The sequence below is a fragment of the Thamnophis sirtalis genome, unplaced genomic scaffold (genome assembly GCF_051295495.1).
Source record: "Thamnophis sirtalis isolate CommonGarterSnake01/CBP01778 unplaced genomic scaffold, rThaSir2_p1.2 scaffold_7, whole genome shotgun sequence".
Classification (NCBI taxonomy): domain Eukaryota; kingdom Metazoa; phylum Chordata; class Lepidosauria; order Squamata; family Natricidae; genus Thamnophis; species Thamnophis sirtalis.
The window spans coordinates 34,899,312-34,921,059 of NW_028261387.1; the positions used below are offsets into that span (position 1 = coordinate 34,899,312).

The 21,748-nt window shown below is 41.0% G+C and overlaps 1 protein-coding gene across 2 annotated transcripts in view; it reads left to right on the plus strand.

Annotated features, from left to right (window-relative positions):
* BEND5 (BEN domain containing 5) overlaps positions 1-21,748 on the plus strand; it is a 1,240,338-nt gene that overhangs the window by 1,026,801 nt on the left and 191,789 nt on the right. For both annotated transcript variants that reach the window (XM_087719697.1, XM_014070495.2), the window contains one exon: positions 12,242-12,353. In XM_087719697.1, coding sequence (XP_087575823.1) covers positions 12,242-12,353 — 112 coding nt within the window. The remainder of the gene's footprint in view (positions 1-12,241; positions 12,354-21,748) is intronic.

The following is a 21,748-nucleotide window of genomic DNA, read 5'->3' on the forward strand; positions in this document are numbered from 1 at the left end:
ACAGTTATTCAAAACTCCAAAAGAGGGCACCCTTCTTATTATTCTTAACAAATGTGGGATGCCTCTGTTCATTTCTATTTTATAATTACTGTTTGGATTGAACTGTGAGATTCCTTGTTTATATATAATCAAGGTTGCCCCAGATGTGGAAAGGAAAAGCCAATGTGGTTCCAGTGGGGACAAGAGCACTCAGGTTGGGACTCCTAAGCTAGGGGCAGTGGCTTCAACTGATTCTAGGAACAATATCAGGATTCTCTGCCCAGAACAGTACAGAGCTAGGAAAGCTAAGGTAGTGCACAGAACCCACAAACCCCTAGAGGACTGCAGCTACTCAGATAAATATTCTTTAAGCATCCTATGTCAGCCGATCCAGCATCGGGCATGGGATAGTTTCTTCAATGATACAAAAATTAAAATAGAAATGCTGCCTAGACTATAGGACACCCTAAAGCTTGACATTTAGAAAAAGCCCTCCTCCTGACAGACATTGCTAGCCAATTAAAGTGAATCGAAGCATCTTATTGGGATCAACTTGACAGTTCATAGGGAAGTTAAACAAATAAAAGAAATCAAACTGAATGGCTGGAAGGCTTTCTTCACTTAATCCCTGACTACTGATAATATTTGGTTCCAAATTACATTGCTGAATACATTCCAGACATTTGACAAAAAAATCTAGGCCCTAAATTGGGTTGGGTGCAGATGGAGTATCTCTACCATGGCTGTTGGATTTAATATAACATTTCATATCTGGCTTATACTTTTCCCCCTTTGTCTCATTAAAAATTACATGTACTAGTGACTTTGAGGAGTCTCTAGGGTCTGTGCTCAAGGATTCTGTGAGTGGCAACTGTGTTTGCATCTCTGCCCTACAAAGAGGCTTAATTGATCCATCTATTAATTTGATCTAGACATTTTCTGTCATTCAAAATTTTCATTAGCACTCTAAGCACACATCTTTTGCCTTCAGTAAATGTTTCACAAAATGTGTTAGTCTACATGGCCCAGATTAGGAAGTTTCATTTACTTGATAATAATTTAACCATCCACTGAAAATTGGAATATATCCTCAGCAAGCCTCTTCTGTATTATGTACTAAAGAGGCTCAGAAGTCTGATAGGTCATCATAGCATCTACTTAATTACATTAGCTTCCATTATAATTACTCACAGTTTGTGGAATATAATGTTTAGGCTAGTAACTTGTAAGATGATGCATCTGATCACAAAAAAAGCAAAGAAGGAAACTGTTACAAACACACACCAATGCGAAAAAACTTTGCCCACTTCAAGAAAAGGGAATAATAAGTTGAAAGGATGGAGGCAGTTGAAGTAGGAAGGGATGAAAAGATTTTGTATCTCCACCCCTCCCCCAGCAAGTTATTAATTTCTACTCATTATACAATGATTCTGGAATCCAGTGTACATTCTGGTAGTCATATTTATTCTGAGGCCCTGAACATGAAATTAGTCTGGAACAGGAAACATGGCAGTCGTTGTAAGAAGCAGTAGTCAGGAAAAGGAAGAGGAGAAGGAAAAGGGGACAAACAGACAGATTTAGGGGGAAATTTAAGGGACAACAATTTAGGGGGAAGGCAGTGAGGAAGAACATGGGAAGGAACAAGTATTTTGTGAACTTGTTGGAAAGATAGGAGTGGAACTGAGACAATATAATAACATGATTAATTGAGGTTTTTAGTGCAGCCAAAATTCAGTAGTAGAAGCTGAGAGGGTCTCATAGACCAGGGGTCCCCAATCCCCAATCTGTGGACTGGCACCAGTCTGTGGCATGCCAGCAACCAGGCCATGCAAACGAGCAAATCCCCATCCACGGAGTGCAGGCAGCATGCAAAATCATACTCCCTCCGATTCATGGAAAAGCCTTTCTCCATGGAACTAGTCCCTGGGGCCAAAAAAGTTGGGGGCCACTATTATAGACCATGCAAAGGTTCTTGGAGGACTACATTGGCCTGTTTCAAGGGAATTGTGCACATATGTTGTAGACGTCTCAAGTTAAAGTGGTCCTTTAAGGAGTCTGGAAATGAATAGATAATCAGTGAAGTTTGCTAACTATACTAACTAATACCCATACCCCATATGGGTTTTTATGTCTTTTGTGGTTTTTTACACATTTCAATGCTTGCATATAATAATGCCTGGGTTTGTTTGTTTGTTCATTTAATTTAGTATAGGTGTTCTCATTAAGTATAGGCTAACATTATGGAAATAAAGTAGGCCATCTTGTTTAATTTAGATTTGAGGTTATTGTCTTAAGACCTGTGGTTCTCAGATGTGATGTGATATTATTGTCTTGAGACTTGTGGTTCTGGGACCATGGAAGTCAAGAAAATCAAGACAATGGCAGCAACTATGTGATCAAACCCTTTTCATCTGCAACACACATAAAAAAGGGAGAGGCTTTAATCACAAGTTCATAGCTGCCATTTTGTCTTTTTGACTTCTCCCTGCAGATATATCTTCATTGAGCAGTGTTTTTAGTTTCATTGCATCTCTGACATGCTTGCAGTGGTATATGCATTAAAGCTTATATTCAGATCCCTGCATATAGATGTTGAATTTCAGTGTTCCTGTTTCTACTCCATCCTTTTAAGTTATATGTGGAACATATTCTGGGGTGCTACTCAGCTTTCCATTGATCCATTTAATTTTTCTTTTGCCACATTTACCATAGTAGCTAGTAATGATGCTGAAAATTGAGATTAATTTTCCTGAGTTAGATATTGATACAAAGAATAGAGAATTTTTAACTGGTGGTACTTATTCTGTGATTATACTAAATGCCCCTCTCTCTTTTTTTTTTAATACCAGAGGATTGATCGCATCAAAAAGAAACAAATGCCTTTGTTTCCTGTTAGTTCCAACTATGGAATCAAGGTGCTTCTTGCTGATCACAGACTAATGATGTACATGCTGCAAAATGACACAATTCCACCTTTGTGTAAACATGAGTTCTCCCAGAAGTTAAGAGAAGGAATAAGGAGCACATGAGAGGAAGATAGACATTGCTACAGCTTTGTTTATATTTAACAGGAGAAAATGGAAGAATTTTTGTTAACTATCATATACTGTTTAAAGCTGATTCTACAAACATCTACTCCACCATGTGGCCTTCAGCAGCTAATGCTGTTCTGTCCACTCTGCCTTTGTTTTATGAAATTGTCTTTTGTGAGCTCTTTTGGAGATATAATTTTACATAAGGAAAATGGTTGGCTAAAAAACAACCAAATGCCATGCCTCGTGACCAAATTGTCCTTGGGGATTTGGGTTACATAAATGGCACAATGAGAAATCTAACCAAGATACCTGTTCCTGCGATACCACAACTGCTCTGGTAAAAATCATTGTTTACTCTGTAGAAACTGAATCTTATTTTTGGAATGTGGAGCAAAACTAACTAGCTTGTTCATCACTTGCTTCTGAAAATCTCTTGGAAGTTCAGGAAAGTGGTAACAGGATAGGCTCACAGTGGTGACTCATTGGGCTTTGGGTGGTTTTAAAATGTCTTACAATAGGGTCCCACTTCTGGTTGCAATTAAAGCTTTTATATAAAATGCATAAAGCATGCTGTAGCAGCATTACTAGCTGCCGCTTTACAAACAGCTGTGAAAACCACACCATAGCACTGAGATCCATTCCACATAGAGGTTCATTGCAAATGATTTAAATCCCACTATACTGTGGCTAAAATAGTAATTAAAGAGACCACAGAATAACAAGAAATTTGGTGTGAATGTAACCTGAACAAGTAACAACATGAATATCTGTCAAGTAAAGTTGGTAAGACCAGATTCTCCACCTTGAAAATTCACTTTGGTAACTCATCCCAACTCATCTGAACTCTAGCATGTTATTTCAGAAGTTTGGAGTCTTGAATTCTCATTATCTAGCCTGAAAAAAAAATGACTGTTTTGGTTTCATTACTTTTTCAAAACAGAGTATAATAGGATCTGCAGGAAATTCAGAACATTTTAAATGGAGACATTGTGCCAAATTGAATAAAAAGTTAGTGCAGGACATTTGAGCTATGTCCCTTTACATTTTTTAACATCCATATAACATTTTTGTTTCAACAGAACAGAATGAAATCTGCAGGAGAAGTGCACTTTGTTTAAACTGACAAAAAATTACTGTCTCTCTGAGTAGATTGGAATTAACTACTTGGGGTAGGCTCTGGGGAGATTAATTCGCTATACAAATCTCCTAATTTCTTCACATAATTCTTTGTGTAAAAGAAAGCATTGTTCTTAAGACAGCCAGATGGTAAGACTTCCACAAAACTTCTTACAACTTCTAAAATGCAGTAGAAAACAATGAGACAAAGAAAAGGCTCAAGTTTTAAAATAACTCTGTGCCTTCTTTTCCCTATAACTAAGGTGACCAGATTTTCAGATTGGTAAATCTGAACCCCATTGACCCGGGGTGGTGGGGGTGGGTGGGTGGTGTTGATTAAAAATTTTATATTTTGTCAAAAGGTCACAAAAGGTGATTACATGACCCCAGGACACTGAAACCATCATAAATACAAATATGTTGCCAAACATCAAAATTTTGATCACGTGACCATGAGGATGCTGCAATGGTCGCTAAGTGTGAAAATGGTCGCTAAGTATGAAAAATGGTCATCAGTCACTTTTTTCAATGCCATTGTAACTTTGGTCACTAAACCCATTATACCACCTTTCTTGACACAGTTCTTAAATGAATAACTGCAACTGATAAGTTAGTAACATAAGTGAATCTGGTTTCCCCATTTGACTTTGTCAAAAGGTCACACAAGGTGATTACATGACACCAGAACACTGAAACCATAACAAATACGAATCTATTGCCAAACATCAAAATTTTGATCATGTGACCATGATATTGCTGCAACGGTCGCTAAGTGTGAAAATGGTCGCTAAGTGTGAAAAATGGTCATCAGTCACTTTTTTCAATGCCATTGTAACTTTGGTCACTAAATGAACTGTTTGAAAGCTAAGGCTAGCTTGCATTATAATGCCTTATGCTAGCTTACATTTTCAAGAGAGAGAAGCTAAACTCCTAAACACACAAGGAATTTGTCTTTGGTGAATATGCTCTCAGTGTACATAAAGAAAAATAAAATAGAATACATTCATCAAGAATCATAAGCTACAATACTTAGTGATAGTCACTACAGCTTGGAGGATTGCTCCCTCTGTGCTTCTTTAAAACAGTATATGTTAGAATAGAATAACAGAGTTGGAAGGCACCTTGGAGATCTTCTAGTCCAACCCCCTGCTTAGGAAGGAAACCCTACACCATTTCAGACAAATGGTTATCCAACATCTTTTTAAAAACTTCCAGTGTTGGAACATTCACAACTTCTCTCCTTGATTAGTTTCTACCCATTGCTTCTTGTTCTACCCTCACGTGCCTTGGAGAATAGTTTGACTCCCTCTTCTTTGTGGCAACCCCTGAGATATTGGAACACTGCTAACATGTCTCTCCTAGTCCTTCTTTTCATTAAACTAGACATAAACTCTTCCAGAAACAGTTCCTCATATGTTTTGGCCTCCAGTCCCCTAATCATCTTTGTTGCTCTTCTGACTTGTAACTGTTTTTCTCCTTTATGACCACTGCACCATCCTCATGACCACATGGTCAAAATTTGCTTGGCACTTGGCATGTGTTCATGATAGTTGCAGTATCCAGGATTATGCGATCACCATTTGTCACTTTCCCAGCTCATTTCCAACAAGCAAAGTGACCGGGAAAAGCCAAACTTGCTTAATGACTGCATGGTTCACTTAACAATTGCAGTGCCTCACTTAACAACTGTGGAAAGAAAGGTCATGAAACAGGGGTGGGTTTCAAAAATTGTTCGAACCTACTCTGTGGGCATGGCCTCCTTTGGGCTGCCCATGTGACCGGATGGGAGTGGCTTTCCACCCATGTGACCAGATGGGAGTGGCCTGCCACCCATGTGACTTGGTGGGAGTGGCCAAGACAATGTTATTACTAGATATTACTAATTACTAGATATTATTAATATTACTAGATCATTATTAATGCATAGATAACTGTGGGACATTACACACCCACCCACCCACCCACACAAACTATGACAGTGCTAGGAAAACACCAAAAAAATAAGAATCCCCCCCACCCCCCCAAAAAAGAGACTGCCAATGAAACCAGTTTTTTTTTCCTAAGCCTAAGGACAGGAAAGACAAAGTCACTGGAATAAAAACCATCAAGGCAATGTGGAAAATTATAAAGGACAGGCGCTCACAGAACCATCAACCACCTCAGAATTACCTAAACAAGGAGGGTGAAACACACTGCCTTGCAACAAACCTGGCCTGCCCATAGAAAAGCAGCCACTTTGAGACACATAAACCTGGTCTGAACACTTAAAAGCAACATATTGCATCACAAATAAAACATTTGCAAAAAGGAATAACATTTCTTGTAATAAACATTCTATAAACAATAAATAAATAAAAATTCCCTAAAATAATTAAAAACCACCACGTTCAGAGAACACCAAAGGACCCCACAGTCCTCTCCCTCCTTATCTTTTTCATTTTTGTCCTAACTTTTTCCTCCTTCCCCCCCAACCTCACTCCCTTCTAGCACTGATGATGTTACCAAACTAGGAGTGCTGGAGAGGAGCTCTCACAGGGCGAAGAGCTTCCCGCTACAGGCACAATCTATCTACAGCCATAAATGACTGCAAGCAGCAGCTTCAGGCACCTGCTCGCAGCTGACAGTTGCGTTTGGGAGCGGAGGTGGCAGCAGCGGAAGCGGGAACAGATGGGATGTCTCCGCTTGCTGAGTAGAAGGAGACGGCGGGGATGCATTGGTTCAGGCGCCCCGGGCACCAGCTCCTCTGAGTGCAGCCCTTTCCCCCCTCCCAAGAAGACCGTTTTCTTTTTAAAAATGCCTCTGCAGATGATCTTGAAAACCTGCGAGGTTGCTTTGGGAGGGGGAAGACAGGCAGTATTCCCCCCCACCCCATCCCTGGTTGTCTGCAGCCTCAGAGCCTTCCACAACTTGCACAGTAAAGGCAATTAAGAACTTCTCTCACTCGTGAGATTTTCTTTACTGTGCAAAGGCTTGCTTTAAGGCTGCAGGCTCCGAGGCTGCAGGCATCCAGGGATGGGGGCAGGGGGAAATGCTGCCCATCTGTCCCCTTCCAAAGCAACCTTGCAGATTTTCAAGATCACCCGGAAAGGCGTTTTTTTAAAAAAAAAATCCTGAAAAGCCACAAGATTTGGAGAGACGGGCAGCTGGTCTTTTTTTGGGGGGGGGCGGGAATTCCCAGAACCAGGAGCGCAACCCACCGGCTCTTCTGAGTGCAGCCCATTCTCCCTCCCAAGAAGACCATTTTCTTTTTAAAAACGCCTCTGCAGACGATCTTGAAAACCTGCGAGGTTGCTTTGGGAGGGGGAAGACAGGCAGTATTTCCCCCACCCCATCCCTGGTTGCCTGCAGCCTCGGAGCCTTCCGCAACTTGCACAGTAAAGGCAATTAAGAACTTCTCTCACTCGTGAGATTTTCTTTACTGTGCAAAGGCTTGCTTTAAGGCTGCAGGCTCTGAGGCTGCAGGCACCCAGGGAGGGGGGCAGGGGGAAATGCTGCCCATCTGTCCCCTTCCAAAGCAACCTTGCAGGTTTTCAAGATCATCCAGAGAGGTGTTTTTTAAAAAGAAAAACCCTGCAGGCACCCAGCGACCGGGGCCAGGAGCAGTACCAGTGTTCCTGGAAGTTAATTACTTCTGGGTTCACCGACCATCCGTTTCGCGCGAACCGGGGCGATCTGGGAGGAACCCACCCATGTCATGAAATGAGGAACCGTCTTCCTTCGCAATGGAAATTTTAGGGTCAATTGTGGTTGTAAATCGAGGTCTAGCTGTACAGTATATGGAAATAATCCCAGTCCCTTAAAATTGAAGTGTGCTTGCCTTGCATTCTAAACAACAAAATATCCAACCATTTTTTCTTAAATATTTTAAGCAAATGTTGTACAAAATCTCCCAATACAATAAGCTTAACACTGTATCCTGAAGTGTTGGAATATAAAAACTGTCTCGTTCACATAGTATGTGAAAATAGCAATGAATTTAAATGTATGACTTTAAAACTAAGTTTGGAGCTCTTGTTTATTAGCCAATGTTGCACTCTATTTTATACAAAATGCTTCTGTATCAGAAAACACCCATTTTCTTCTATTCCAGACACATGTAATGACCCCAAAGGACAGCTATTTGTCTATGACCTTCTATAACAAATTCATGGCTTTATACAGAGATACAATAATATCAACACCCAACTCTGCTCACTGGGTAGTTTCAGATAACTGCTATTTGAGGAGAAGTTTCAGAAGTTACTTGCAATCTTGTGGCGAGTTTGCTGTTTAATCTGCTAGTTTTGCAAAAGGAGAAACTACACAGCCGTAAAAAATAATTCCTGTTGCTCAATGTAGCTGTGCTGAGCTGCTTTCCTGGCACAATTTGGAAGATATTTGGTCACAGTAGATCAAATATGGATAAGAGAGTCAGTTTGCCTAGTAGTGGTTCAGGCACCAGACAAGAAATCAGGAGTTTCTAGTCCCATTTTAGGCATGAAAACCTGCTTGGATGAAATGAGGCCAGTCACTCTTTTTCCCCCTTCTTTCCTTCCTTCCTCCTTTCCTCCTTTCCTTCCTTCCTTCCTTCCTTCCTTCCTTCCTTCCTTCCTTCCTTCCTTCCTTCCTCCTTGCCTTCCTTCTTTTCCTTCCTTCCTTCTTTCCTTCCCTCTTTCTTTCCTCTCCTTCCTTCTTTCCTTCCTTCCCTAACTTCCTTCCCCCCCTCCCTTTCTCTGTTGTGGGGAGTCGGAAGGAGCATTAGATCTGCTCACCGCCTTAAAAGTGGGATTTTTTAAAAAATGGCTTTTTTAAAAAGTGATTTCAGTCGGGATGCCTTTAGTACTCACCCCATCCGTCCTCCCATCCTCCTTCCAAAAAGTTGATTTAAAAAGCCAGCGATCTGCGCCCGTTTCTCCAGCATTCCTGATTCAGGGGCAGAGTCCGAGACAGGTGCCTGGGCGCGCCCTGTTCCCCCCTCAAGGCTTCGCATTAAAGCCAAAAAGGACCTCCACAGAGATGGCTCTGGGAAGGCAAGGCAGGGACGGGATGCTGGAGAGCAGCTTTCGCCTACAGCCTTGGGGGGAGGGGGGTGTTTGCAACCCTGCCTGCTTGGCGCCCCTCGTTGCTTGAAATGGGCTGCTCCATTTGGGGGGGATGCAGGAGGTCCAAATAAGAGGCGGGCTCAGCCTCCGCTGGGATGGAGCAAGCAAGGAAAGGCAAGAGTGGGGGAATGGAACTTTGCTGGCTGTTGCAAAGCAGCCTTCCTCTGATTGCCTTCCCCCAACGCCCCCCAACCCTTTCAAAAGCCACCCCCATCGCCAGCCTCTCCCAACCAGATCCCCACCTGCCTCCCCTTGGCTCACCTGGACCAGGCTGCTGACAGCGGCTTGCATGACATGGCTGCAGGGAGAGTGGCGCCTGAGAGAAGTGGGCAAAAAAAAAAAAAACTTCCGACGGCTGAGCTGCTTGGCCCGGGACCGAGCCTCCTCCTTGCTGCGCTGCCACCGCCGGAAAGCTGTTGCTCTCCCTGCAGAAAAATGGTGCGTGTTGGCACGCGCATGCGCAGGAGTGGAGGGAGGGAAACCACTGCCCTCTAAAGGACACATCGGGAACGACACTTCAGAGAAATAAAAACTTTTTTTAACGGCATCTTTTTTAAAATTGATTTTCTTTCTTTTGGAAAATCAGGACTTTTTGAACACGCTGTGGGACACGGGACAAATTATTAAAAATCGTGACTGTCCTGCCAAAAGCGGGACATCTGGTCACCTTACCTATAACACAACTAAGTTTTTGAACTACTCTGAACATCAAAGCAGAGCTTATAAAGCAGAGGACTTTGAACCAAGAATAGGACCAGTGAATTAAGAAATATTCTATTTCTCTCGTGGCCTTTGTGCCAACACAGCCTTATTCACAGATTATTCAGAAATGTATAGGGCTTCCAAGTGTGAGCTCTGGACATAGTGATTTGGGGGACATGATTATATGATACAAATTAATGGAACTGAGTTTTAGCTCTGGGTTCATTTGTCTGGAAGGTATTACTATTTTGATATGGACCAATAGGCAGGCATCTTGTGACCTTCCTATCTTTGAATAACATATCATTTACTAATGGCTGATAGAAATTCAAAGAGATTGCTCAAAATGCATATTATTTCTGAGAATGAATGTCAAAATAATCCCTGCTCTAAGGTGCCCAATGTCCCTGTGATCAATAGCTTCAGAAAAGATTATTACAAATAATAGATTGATGTTTTAATGAAGAAAATACTGTATGTAATCTTTTAGGTATTACTCATTTTTATTTTATTTTTTTCCATCCAATGTCTTTTGTTACTATAAGTTATACATTTATCACTTGTCCAGCAGAACTCATGCCTCGAAATAAAGCAATATACAGTTTTGTCTCCTTTAGAGAATATGGGGTGCTTCCCTCTTCCCTTTCCTTATTTAGTTTGAAATTCCAAGCCTTAACACAAGTGCTGTTGTGGATTTGTACTTGTGGGGGTTGTGTGGGATATTATCTACGCATTCACCAAGTACTGATCCAATGAACTGGCATTTCCTCACAAAGCAGATGAAGAGTCTATACAGTTCTTTTTGTAATAAATCATGGCCGTGAAAAAGGATTTCTTTAAGTCCTTTAGTCCATTCTTCTCCATCTCACTCACCTTCAGGGAATAGGTCTATAAGAAACTCCTAAGGCATATAGTAGGTAGAAGAAATAAAAGGCAGCGGAATCAAAAGAAGAAAAGTCAGAGGTTCCAGTGATTTTCTGTTGATTGAATACTCTTGAAAGCAAGGCAGGATAGTAAGAAAAATAAGCAAACTAAAAATAAATCACATCTTCAGGCATGTTATTAGATCAACAATAGCAGGCAGCTGAGGGCCCTTTCAAGAGAAAATGATACCTAGAGAGCAGAGTATAAGAATTGCTTCTTACAGGGCATTTTATACATAAGTGCAGAGTATACATGCACCTTGTCACTGTACAAGATTGTTTCAGATGTAACTTTCATAGTCATAAGTTCAACTCTTCTTCAATGTTCATTTATAACAATCTTAAAGGAATCTTACATCTGAAACAACAATATCACTTTCATAGTCACCCTTGTACAATCAAGTTGTGCCTATGCATGGTTGAAATAGACTTAAGAAGCTTAAGGGCTGCCTGGATACAAATCTATAGTTTAATGTGGGCTGATCATATCTTCTCTTAGTCTTAAGCATTAATAGACTCCCTCCTAAAATTCCAGTCACCAATTGGTTTTAGATGAGTAGACTTGACTTTCTAATAAGAGTCCATAATACTCTTTGCCAATGTCATATTTGGGCTGCAAAAATGTGTATGACCACTAGATAGCAATAAAGAGACAAAGATTCTATACCTATTGCCATCAAGTGGTCAGCTGAATTTTTGCAATTTATTCTCTGCACTTAGGAGTGACTTGTGTGACTTGAGAACACTGTGCAATGCTGGAGGAACAAAGCTTCCATGTTGATATGGGTGTTGACTTCCAGTTTCTACTCATAATTATGGATTATTACCCCAGTGTTATAGATTGGCCACTGATATTTAAATGTTTTCTACATGTATTCACAATCATCATCATCATCATCCTTTATTACAGTCATAGACCATCAACCAAAGGTAAATATATATTATTTCATTGTGGCTTCCTGTTTAGTAAACAGTTTTCATACTGCATCTTAAGGTTAAGCAATTTAATGAGGTATAAGTTATTTTTCAAACTGTTTAATTTTTCTTTTAATATAGCTCTCTGTATTAACCATTTTCTGCTTCTAGCTGGGCAATATGTTAGTTTATTCTCTCTTATTCCTGTATCAGTTTGTGGGATTCACTCCACTTTTTTCATTTATATTTTATATAATATAATAGGATGACAATCAGAGAGATCTATACATCATGCAAAGTCAAGATTAAACAAACAATGTTAATGGAGTTTTTCAACCTGTAATATGTAAAGCATAATTTATAGTTAATGATTCCTGTTATTACGGCTGAATTGACCAAGAGTGGTGAGCATAGGATGTAACATAGTCGGCTTTGAACTATATCATGTACAATATATTGGAACCTGATTGTCTGGTCTTTGTTTTCATAGGTGTTCCTTGATGGGCTTTGATTTAAATCGTCACTGGGTAGATCCCTCTCCTTGGGCTCATCCTACACTTTATGGTGTAAAGCAACTAATTATTCAGATGCACAATAATCCGGTGAGTCAACAGTGAAATGTATAATAACTTCCCTTTTATCCACCAATTGACAAATGTTGATTTAAGGTTGCTCTCAGAGTTTGTGACAAGGATTCTGGATTTTTCATTGAACATGTTTCTACAGAAGCCTGCTTTTGCAAAAGCTGCTCTTTTGTATTTCCCGAGTCTTTCCATTATCATTTTCATCCCACTTTTTCCCACAAGGAAACTCAGGCTCCTTGGAGTCAAGCTTGCCTTTTTGTGATTTCATGGACCCATCCATTAATTTTCTTGGCAATAATATGCAAGTGATTTGCTGTTACCTTTTTCCATTTTTCCATTTTCCATTTGCCTGTACCCTCCCATTTGGTACTAACCTGGTTCAAGATTATTCAAGATAGGCTAAGTGTTGCCCCTGTTCCAGGCCAAAACAATATAAAAACTAGGGAGTTCAACAGTTGACAATCAAGCTTAGTTAAAAGGCAGACCAAAGGCAGCCTGGTGTTGGGACAATTGTTATCTTACAAATACCCAAGAGGACAAGCAAGCCTTCCATTGATGTTAAAAACAAGGCAGCAGGAGAGAGCAGTTATCCTCTTGGGATGCCCAAGCTTTTCAGGAGGAGAGCTACCATATTTTTTGGAGTATAAGACGCGGTGAAGTATAAGACGCACCTAGATTTTGGGGAGGAAAACAAGGAAAAAATATCTGCCTCTGCCTCCCAGCAATTTGCCTCCTTGCAACAAACAGTACAAACATTATACACTGTTTGTAGTGTTATATTTCAGACTATACTTGTACAGACACTGTTAAAATGTGCTTTCTGGAAGTATAGTTATTCTCTGCTATTTTAAAAGAATAGCACTTTTTAAAACAATAGCACTGGGCCTCTTCAGATCAAGCATTTATTTTTAAAAGCCTCTTCATTTTGTTAAGTTGTCTAGAACCTGGATGGCGAACCTATGGCACGCATGCCACAGGTGGCACGTGGAGCCATTTTTCAGGGCACGCGAGATATTGCCTTGTCAGCTGGCCAGTACGCATGTGCGCACTAGCCAGTTGAGTTCAGGCTTTTTTAAAGCCATTTTTCACCCTCCCAGGCTCCAAAGGCTTTATAGGAGCCTGGGGGGGGGGGTGAAAAGAGCCCCTCCCGCCTCCCCCCTGGAGGCCCTCCGGAGGCTTCAGGAGCTTCCCTGAAGCCTCCAGAGCGCAAAAAACTGGGCCTATGAGCAAATCGGAAGTTCGGGAACGGACTTCTGGTTTGCTTGTAGGGTCGGTTTAAGCCCTCCGGAGACTTCAGGGACCTTCGGGAGGATTCTCTGAAGCCTCCGGAGGGCTTAAACCAACCCTATGAGCAAACTGGAAGTCCGTTCCCGAACTTCTGGTTTGCCCATAGGGCTGGGTTTTTTGCACACTGGAGGCTTCAGGGAAGCCTCCTGAAGGTCCCTGAAGTCTTGGGGGGGGCTTCTTGGGGTGGGGAGTCTGTTTTCACCCTCCCCAGGCTCCTATAAATCCTCTGGAGCCTGGGGAGGGTGAAAAAAGCATGCAAAAATGGGGGGAGTGCATTCCATGCATGCATGCACACTGGGAGGGGTTTCATGCATTGCATTATAGGTGCAGCATGCCCGCACATGATCCCCCTGTGCTCTCGCCTTTATGGCATGCGAGCCAAAAATGTTCACCATTCCTGGTCTAGAATAATAATAAAGCAGTCTTTAAAAAATAAGTCTAACCATTTGAACATTCTATAGGCATTTATAGTTGTTGACTTACCTCCTTGCAGAAAACAGCCTGATTAGCAGAAGAAGAAAAAATCTGCCTCCCAGCAATTTGTCATGTGGAGCAAACAGCAAGTTTGACTTTCAATTTCTCCCTATCATCAGTTGTTAGAGACTGCAGGGATTGCTATCACTTATTGAAGCCTCTGCAAGCCCCTGTTTGCTGAAAAGAGGTAAATTGCTGGGAGGCAGAGGCCAAAGGGTGGGGCCCGGTGGGTGTATGGGGCTACATTCAGTGTATAAGGCGTACCCAAATTTTCACCCTCTTTTAGGGGGGGAAAGGTGCATCTTATACTCCAAAAATACGGTACATTTCCCTTGATTAAAACTTGCTGAGACTGACTCCAAAAAAGAAGACATGTCAGGATAAAGAAACTAGTTGAACCACAATTTAAAATAAATGTTTTATTAATTTATTTAAATTAATTCAATTTATAGATGTATTTCAGACTTTCTCTCTTCATCAGACAAAATGTAGATTCAATTGTTGAGGACTGTCTGGGATCCCAAAGCTACAGCTGACAAACTTCTGAACTATGACAAGCTTCATGTTACATCAGATCATAAAATCTTTGCGATAATTCACTAATATGGAAGATTCTGCAACAATATTTGTTATATATCATATCCCATGACTAATACTAATTTTTAGGGTACTACCTTCAATAAATATCAAGTAAAAGAATCAGCTCTGTTTCCATCCTATTTCAGCAAGTGTTGGAAACTAACTTGGTCAGCCTGAGAATAGATACATAAGGACAGCAGTTAATACATGATCTGAATTCAACTTAGTTGAATTAATAATATTTTAACTGTAGTAGGCATGGGGTCACTGCAAGAGAAATAGCCTTAGTAATACAGGTAGCCCTTGACTTACAACAGTTCATTTAGTGACCGTTCAAAGTTACAACAACACTGAAAAAAGTGATTTGTGACCATTTTCACATTTACAACTGTTGCAGCATCTCCATAGTCACATGATCAGAATTCAGATGCTTGCCAACTGGTTCATATTTATGATGGTTGCAGTGTCCTGGGATCATGTGCTCAGCTTTCTAGCAACAAAAGTCAATGGGAAGCCAGATTCACTTAACAATCATATTATTAACTGAACAATTTCAAGGATTCACTTAACAACAATGGCAAGAAAAGTTGTAAAATGGAGCAAAACTCACTTAACAAATGTTTCACTTAGCAACGTAAATTTTGGGTTCAATCGTGGTCATACATCAATCAGAATAGACCTGGAAGGGACTTTGGAGGTCTTCTAGTCCAACCCCCTTCTCAAGCAGGAGATTCTATACCATTTCAGTTAAGTGGCTGTCCAGTCTTTTCTTAAAAATCTCCAATGATGAGGAACCTCCAACTTCTGAAGATAAGCTGTTCCATTGGTTAATTATCCTCACTGTTAGGAAGCTTAATTCCTGTCGCTTCTCTCCTTGAGTAGTTTCCATCCAGTGTTTTTTGTATTTCCTTCTGGTGCTTTGGAAAATAAATTGACCCCCTCCTCTTTGTGACAGTCCCTCAAATACTGGAATACTGCTGTCATGACATGCCTGGCCCTTCTTTTCCTTAGACTGTTGAGGACTTATTGTACAATATCAAAGAATGTTATTTGGTGTATGTTTAGGGAGCATTGCTATGTGAAATTTAAAGCTGAAGACAAATGACATTTGCAAATGTTATTCAAACAGCTATAGATACCACTCTTTCACACATACAACCCCTAGATGCAGTTGCTGCTAATCTAGAAAGATGGGTTAAGGAAAGAGGAAGAGTAGAAGACAGACATTTATTGAATATATGGCATCAAAGTCCAAAAGATTTACTAAGTATATGATCTAAGAAAAACCACTTAATACAAAAAAGTCAATCTGAAAATAAAGTGCATCATTTTCGTCAAGGAGCACAAATTGCACGGTGTTCCAAAGAATACGTTCCTCTAAATTGTGGGACACTGTTTATGTTTCAATGTAATTATAATTAAATAAACTAAATATAGTACAAGTCGTTTAAACCTGTCCCGCGGTTTGTTCAATAATTTTTTCCTTCTTCAATATTAATTCTGGTGATTTTGTTTGAGAACATTAGAAGAAGTATTAGAGTTACTCCTATGCTTTGCAGGAGTTATTGTCTGTCTGTCTGTCTGTCTCTCTGTGTATGTGTGTGTGTGTGTGTGTGTGCATGTTGAAGCCTTAGTAAGATCAACTTGGACTACTGCGTCCAGTTCTGGCCACCACAATACAAAAAAAAATGTTGAGCCTCTGGAAAGAGTGCAGAGAAGAGCAACCAAAATGATTAGAGGTCTGTAGGCTAACATATATGAAAAACAATTATGTAAACTGGGTATGTCTAGTGTAATGAAACAAAAGACTAAGGGTAGACATGATAGCAGTATTCCAAAATTTGAGGAACTCCTACAAAGACAAGGGGGTCAAACTATTTTCCAAAACACTAATAGGCAAGACAAGAAACAATGGTTGAGAGCTAACCAAAGAGACAAAACAACCTAGAACTAAGGAGAAATTTCCTAACAGTTAGAGCAATTAACCAATGGAATAATTTGCCTTCAGAATTTGTGGGTGCTCCATCACTGCAGGCTTTCAAAAAGAGACTGGACAACCATTTGTCTGAAATGATATAGGATCTCCTGCTTGAGTAGGGAATTAGACTAGAAGACCCTCTGAAGTCCCTTCCAACTCTATTATTCTATGTTCTAAGAGATAAAAACTCAGGTTATGTATTCTTCTGATCAAGTTCTTCTGAGGTTTTTGGTAGATCCCCATCAAGATTGTAACCAAGATAAAATATTTCACTACTATTGTTAAAGAGTTAAGTGAGATCAATGTTGTTGAAAACAGGTCTAAGAAGAAATATTTCACACTTCAATCTTATGTATATATTGTCTTCTAAGGAAAAACCACTAAATTTGGTGGAACTTGCTCCCAGATACCCAGGAGCTGGATTGTTATTTCAATGTCCCATTAGTTATACCAAGGATTAGAAATGTAATTCATTGAATGTATTCCAATTAGCACAACTCGCATGAATACATGTTCAGGTCTGACTGCAGTGGGATAAACATCCTGTGTAAACATTGCTGGATTACTTTCCAAACAGTAAGTGATTTGCCTCTGTTATGCAGTGTAATCTTTTATTTTCAGAATAAAATTAATGGTGAAACCCTAGAGAACAAGTAAATCTCAACAAAATTATGCAGATACTGTAGATTTATTTTAGCTAAGCTAGTTGAAATGCAGCCTTTTCTCTACTTAGCATATTTTCCACTAAACAATATATGGCCCACCCTGGGTCTAGGTTTTCCCACACAGGGATTTTCCTAATATGAAATGTCTGCCATCGCTGGGAGAGAAATTGATCCTATTTGGTTCTTCCCTCTGCAATCTCCGTTCCTAGTTTTCCCCTGGCATCTCCTTTTATTCTGAGAAATGATTTCGGCCACACCTCGGGTCACATACACACACACCCTGCCAATTTCCTGGCACTTGTTATCGTTCAGTGTCACGATAACAAATCATCAGGAAAAGAGTTTTAATCCACTGGACTCTTGCCAAGCCATTAAAAAGCTTCTGCTTAATTATTTTTGGATTCCTTTGACTTTGCAAAACTTCTAGTTTGGATCAAGTGTCCATGTTCTTTGTTTCAGGTTGATTACTTCTATCTGCACAAGATAGTTCTGCAGTATTTTTTTATATTGGGCATTACAAGAGGCATAAATTGAAATGCAAACAGAAAGCAGGGGAAATGTAGTATTTGTAAAATCGAGGATGCCAGAGAAAGATGACAAGACACACTGCTAGCACAACATATTCCGTAGGCATCCTTATGTATGTCTCCTGGACAATTCATAATTCTTTTCTTTTCTTTTTTTTAAATAATCCAGTATCTTTCTTGTTTACTGTGGAAACATACCTTCCAGTGTTTGAGTGTATTCAGTGCTGGTATTATATCTTGCAGTTGATTCGCAGACTTCATAGGTGCAAAGTTTTATGCTCTTTAACTCCACCCAACATTTGCTAACTTTTTCCATCATCTGTGTCGTGGGATAAGGTATCTGGTAATGCTTAAAAGATTCTTTCATAGTCATCTGAATATCAAGAAGATAAAGTCACAGTAGTTATTGCCCATTAGAAGACAGTTGTAGCCTTTAAGTGGACATGTTTGTTCTTTTTTGCACATGGATGGTATTCAGTTTCATACAACCTGAATGGAATCCATGCAATTATACTAAACATTGGACATGCTGAAATGCCATTCCATGTTGAATTGCATGGAAACTGTATTACAAGCTACAACATCAGATGGTAGCATGTAGCAGAGTTGAGTCAAAAATTGATTCTTAACTGTCTGGTTAAAAGGTTTTGTTTTGTTTTGTTTTGTTTTGTTTTTTGCTAAGGATTGAAATTAACTCCTCAGTCCAAACGTTCTAAGAGCTGAAAAGCAGTTAACAAGCATTTTTTTGAAGTGATTAGAAAAGAAAGTTTGCAAACTTAGTGTCCTTTTGAAGGAACAAAACATGTTTTGAACAAGATGTTACCCAGAGCTCTAAACCAACTAGAGGGTACTCTCTTAGGGTCTCCTCCCGAGGAGCACTTGTGGATGATCTTAAGTCCTATCCTTGTCTGGAGAGAAATAGAGCTGGTCTGCTGACCAGTTCTTTGTTCTACTGTGGTCATCAGCTCCACTATCTGCAGAGGTGTCTTCAGTTCATGACTTCTTCTCCAGAATTCCCCCGTAATGATAGGAGCACGTTTCTTGTGGAAACTGGACCGAGGTCCTTTTGAAATATGGCTGATGATAGCATTGGAACAGGTAGTCTCAACTTTCTGACTCTTCCTATGAGCCAGATAAGTTTTAAAAATGAACAAAAATAAAAACTTAAGTAAAAGAAAATGTTTGAGTTTCAGGACGTTACCCCCGGGGACGTGGACAAGGCCATGAGGGCTGTGAGTGCCTCCACCTGTGTACTGGACCCGTGTCCCTCCTGGCTGGTTGCTAACAGCAGGGAGGTGACACGGAGCTGGATCCAAGCGGTTATTACCGCCTCGCTTCGGGAGGGGCACTTCCCCGCCGCACTTAAAACGGCGGTGGTGAGACCCCTCCTGAAGAAACCATCTTTGGATCCAGCTGTACTTAACAACTACCTTCCAGTCTCCAACCTCCCCTTTATTGGGAAGGTTGTTGAGAAGGTGGTGGCCTACCAGCTTCAGCGGTCCTTGGAGGAAGCCGACTACCTGGACCCCTTCCAGTCCGGCTTCAGACCTGGCTACAGCACAGAAACCGCTTTGGTCGCATTGACCGATGATCTCTGGAGAGCCAGGGATGGAGGCCATCCCTCCATCTTGGTTCTTCTTGACCTCTCGGCGGCTTTCGATACCATCGACCATGGTATCCTTCTGCGACGACTGCGGGAGGTGGGGGTGGGAGGCACTGTTTTGCAGTGGTTCTCCTCCTACCTCTCGGACAGGTCGCAGTCGGTGTTGGTCGGGGGACAGAGATCGACCACGAGGCCCCTAACATATGGGCTGCCGCAGGGGTCGGTCCTGTCCCCCGTACTATTCAACATCTACATGAAACCGCTGGGCGAGATCATTCGGAGGCACGGGATAAGATACCATCAATATGCGGATGATACACAGCTGTATCTGTCCGCCCCGTGCCAACTCAATGAAGCGGTGGACGTGATGAACCAGGGTCTTGAGGCCGTTAGAGACTGGATGCGGGCTAACAAGCTTGTACTCAACCCAGAAAAGACCGAGTGGCTGTTGTGTTTCCCTCCCAACAATTTGGCTAGCATTCCATCACTCAGGCTGGGGGGCCAAATTTTACACCCCTCAGACAGGGTTCGCAACTTGGGAGTCCTTCTGGATCCACAGCTGACCTTTGATCACCACCTGTCGGCTGTGACCAGGGGGCCATTTGCCCAGGTTCGCCTGGTGCGCCAGTTGCGACCCTACCTGAATCGGGAGGCACTCACAACAGTCACTCGCGCCCTCGTGACCTCTAGGCTGGAATACTGCAACGTGCTCTACATGGGGCTGCCCTTGAAGAGCATCCGGCGACTTCAGCTAGTCCAGAATGCGGCCGCGAGAGTGATTGTGGGTGCACCTCGGTTCACCCACATAACACCTATCCTCCGCGAGCTGCACTGGCTACCTGTTGATCTCCGTGTGCGCTTCAAGGTGCTTCTTACCACCTATAAAGCCCTCCATGGTAGTGGATCTGGGTACTTGGGAGACCGCCTCCTGCCGATTACCTCCTCTAGACCGATTAGATCTCATAGATTAGGCCTCCTCCGAGTGCCATCTGCCAGCCAGTGCCGGCTGGCTACTACGCGGAGGAGAGCCTTTTCAGTGGCAGCTCTGACACTCTGGAACGATCTCCCCGTGGAGATTCGTACCCTCACCACCCTTCAGACCTTCCGCGCAGCCCTCAAGAACTGGCTATCCTGCCAGGCCTGGGGGTAAAGATTTGATCCGCCCCCACCTGAATGTTGGATGAATGTTGTTTACTTTTTAATTATGTGTTATGTTATATGTTACTGTCTGTATCCCCCCTCCTTATAAGTTGTTAGCCGCCCTGAGTCCCCTCAGGGAAAAGGGCGGCCTATAAATAAACCTATTCAATTCAATTCAATGTTTGCAAAGTTTAGGTCATTTTGTCTTAATCTTCTTGCGTCACATGGGAAAAAACATAAAGTCACTTTTCTTGTGACAAAATTGTGAAAGCAGAGATCTGAGGAGTCTTTCAAATTAAATCCAGATATTATAATTACAAAAACATTGAGTTTACTCTGAATATTGTTGTTATCACAGAGAAAATACTCGTAACATATTTTTAATATATATATATATATATATATATATATATATATATATATATATATATATATATATATATATATATATATATATATATATATATATATATATATATATATATATTTGCTTGAAAAGTGGCTCTGCCATTTATATGATTGAAGGAGTTTGTTTCAGGAGAATTATGAGATTCTATGTGAAAACTAGTCCAAAGGCTTCCATTTGGTTGACCTGAAGTTTGCAACCTTATCCCACCTCAAATGATCATGTTTCCCAAATTATTTCACTTTTGCTCAATATCTGTTTATCACCATACACTTCAAATGGAAGACTAAAACACCGGTTTCATGATTGCAGAAATCCTACTGGGGTCTAACATAAATTTCCTTTTTGTCAGGGCAGCAAATTGTGTTGATTTTCAGGCTCTGCTTCCACTCTTGAAATGATGCTATTAACATAGCCATCCACGTGAAACTGTGCAATGGACAAATAAAATATAATAATAGACTTGGGGAAAAACATTGGTCTAAATTGCACACTTGAGCTCTCTGTTCTCTGAGTTTACAAGCAGTATCATTTCATCTAACACTTTTAATGATTAACAGCAATCGTTTTCCACCCAATAGAGCTTCCGCCCCCCTTTCCATTCCAAACTATTTGGTTATTTCACAGTTGCAAAGAACATATAGCCATTTTGAATATTGATGAATGAATCAGTCAGTTTTGCTGGATTACCCAAACATTAAACATATGTTGAACCTTTTTTCCCTGAAAGCACAATTTCTGCATGGTAGGAAAT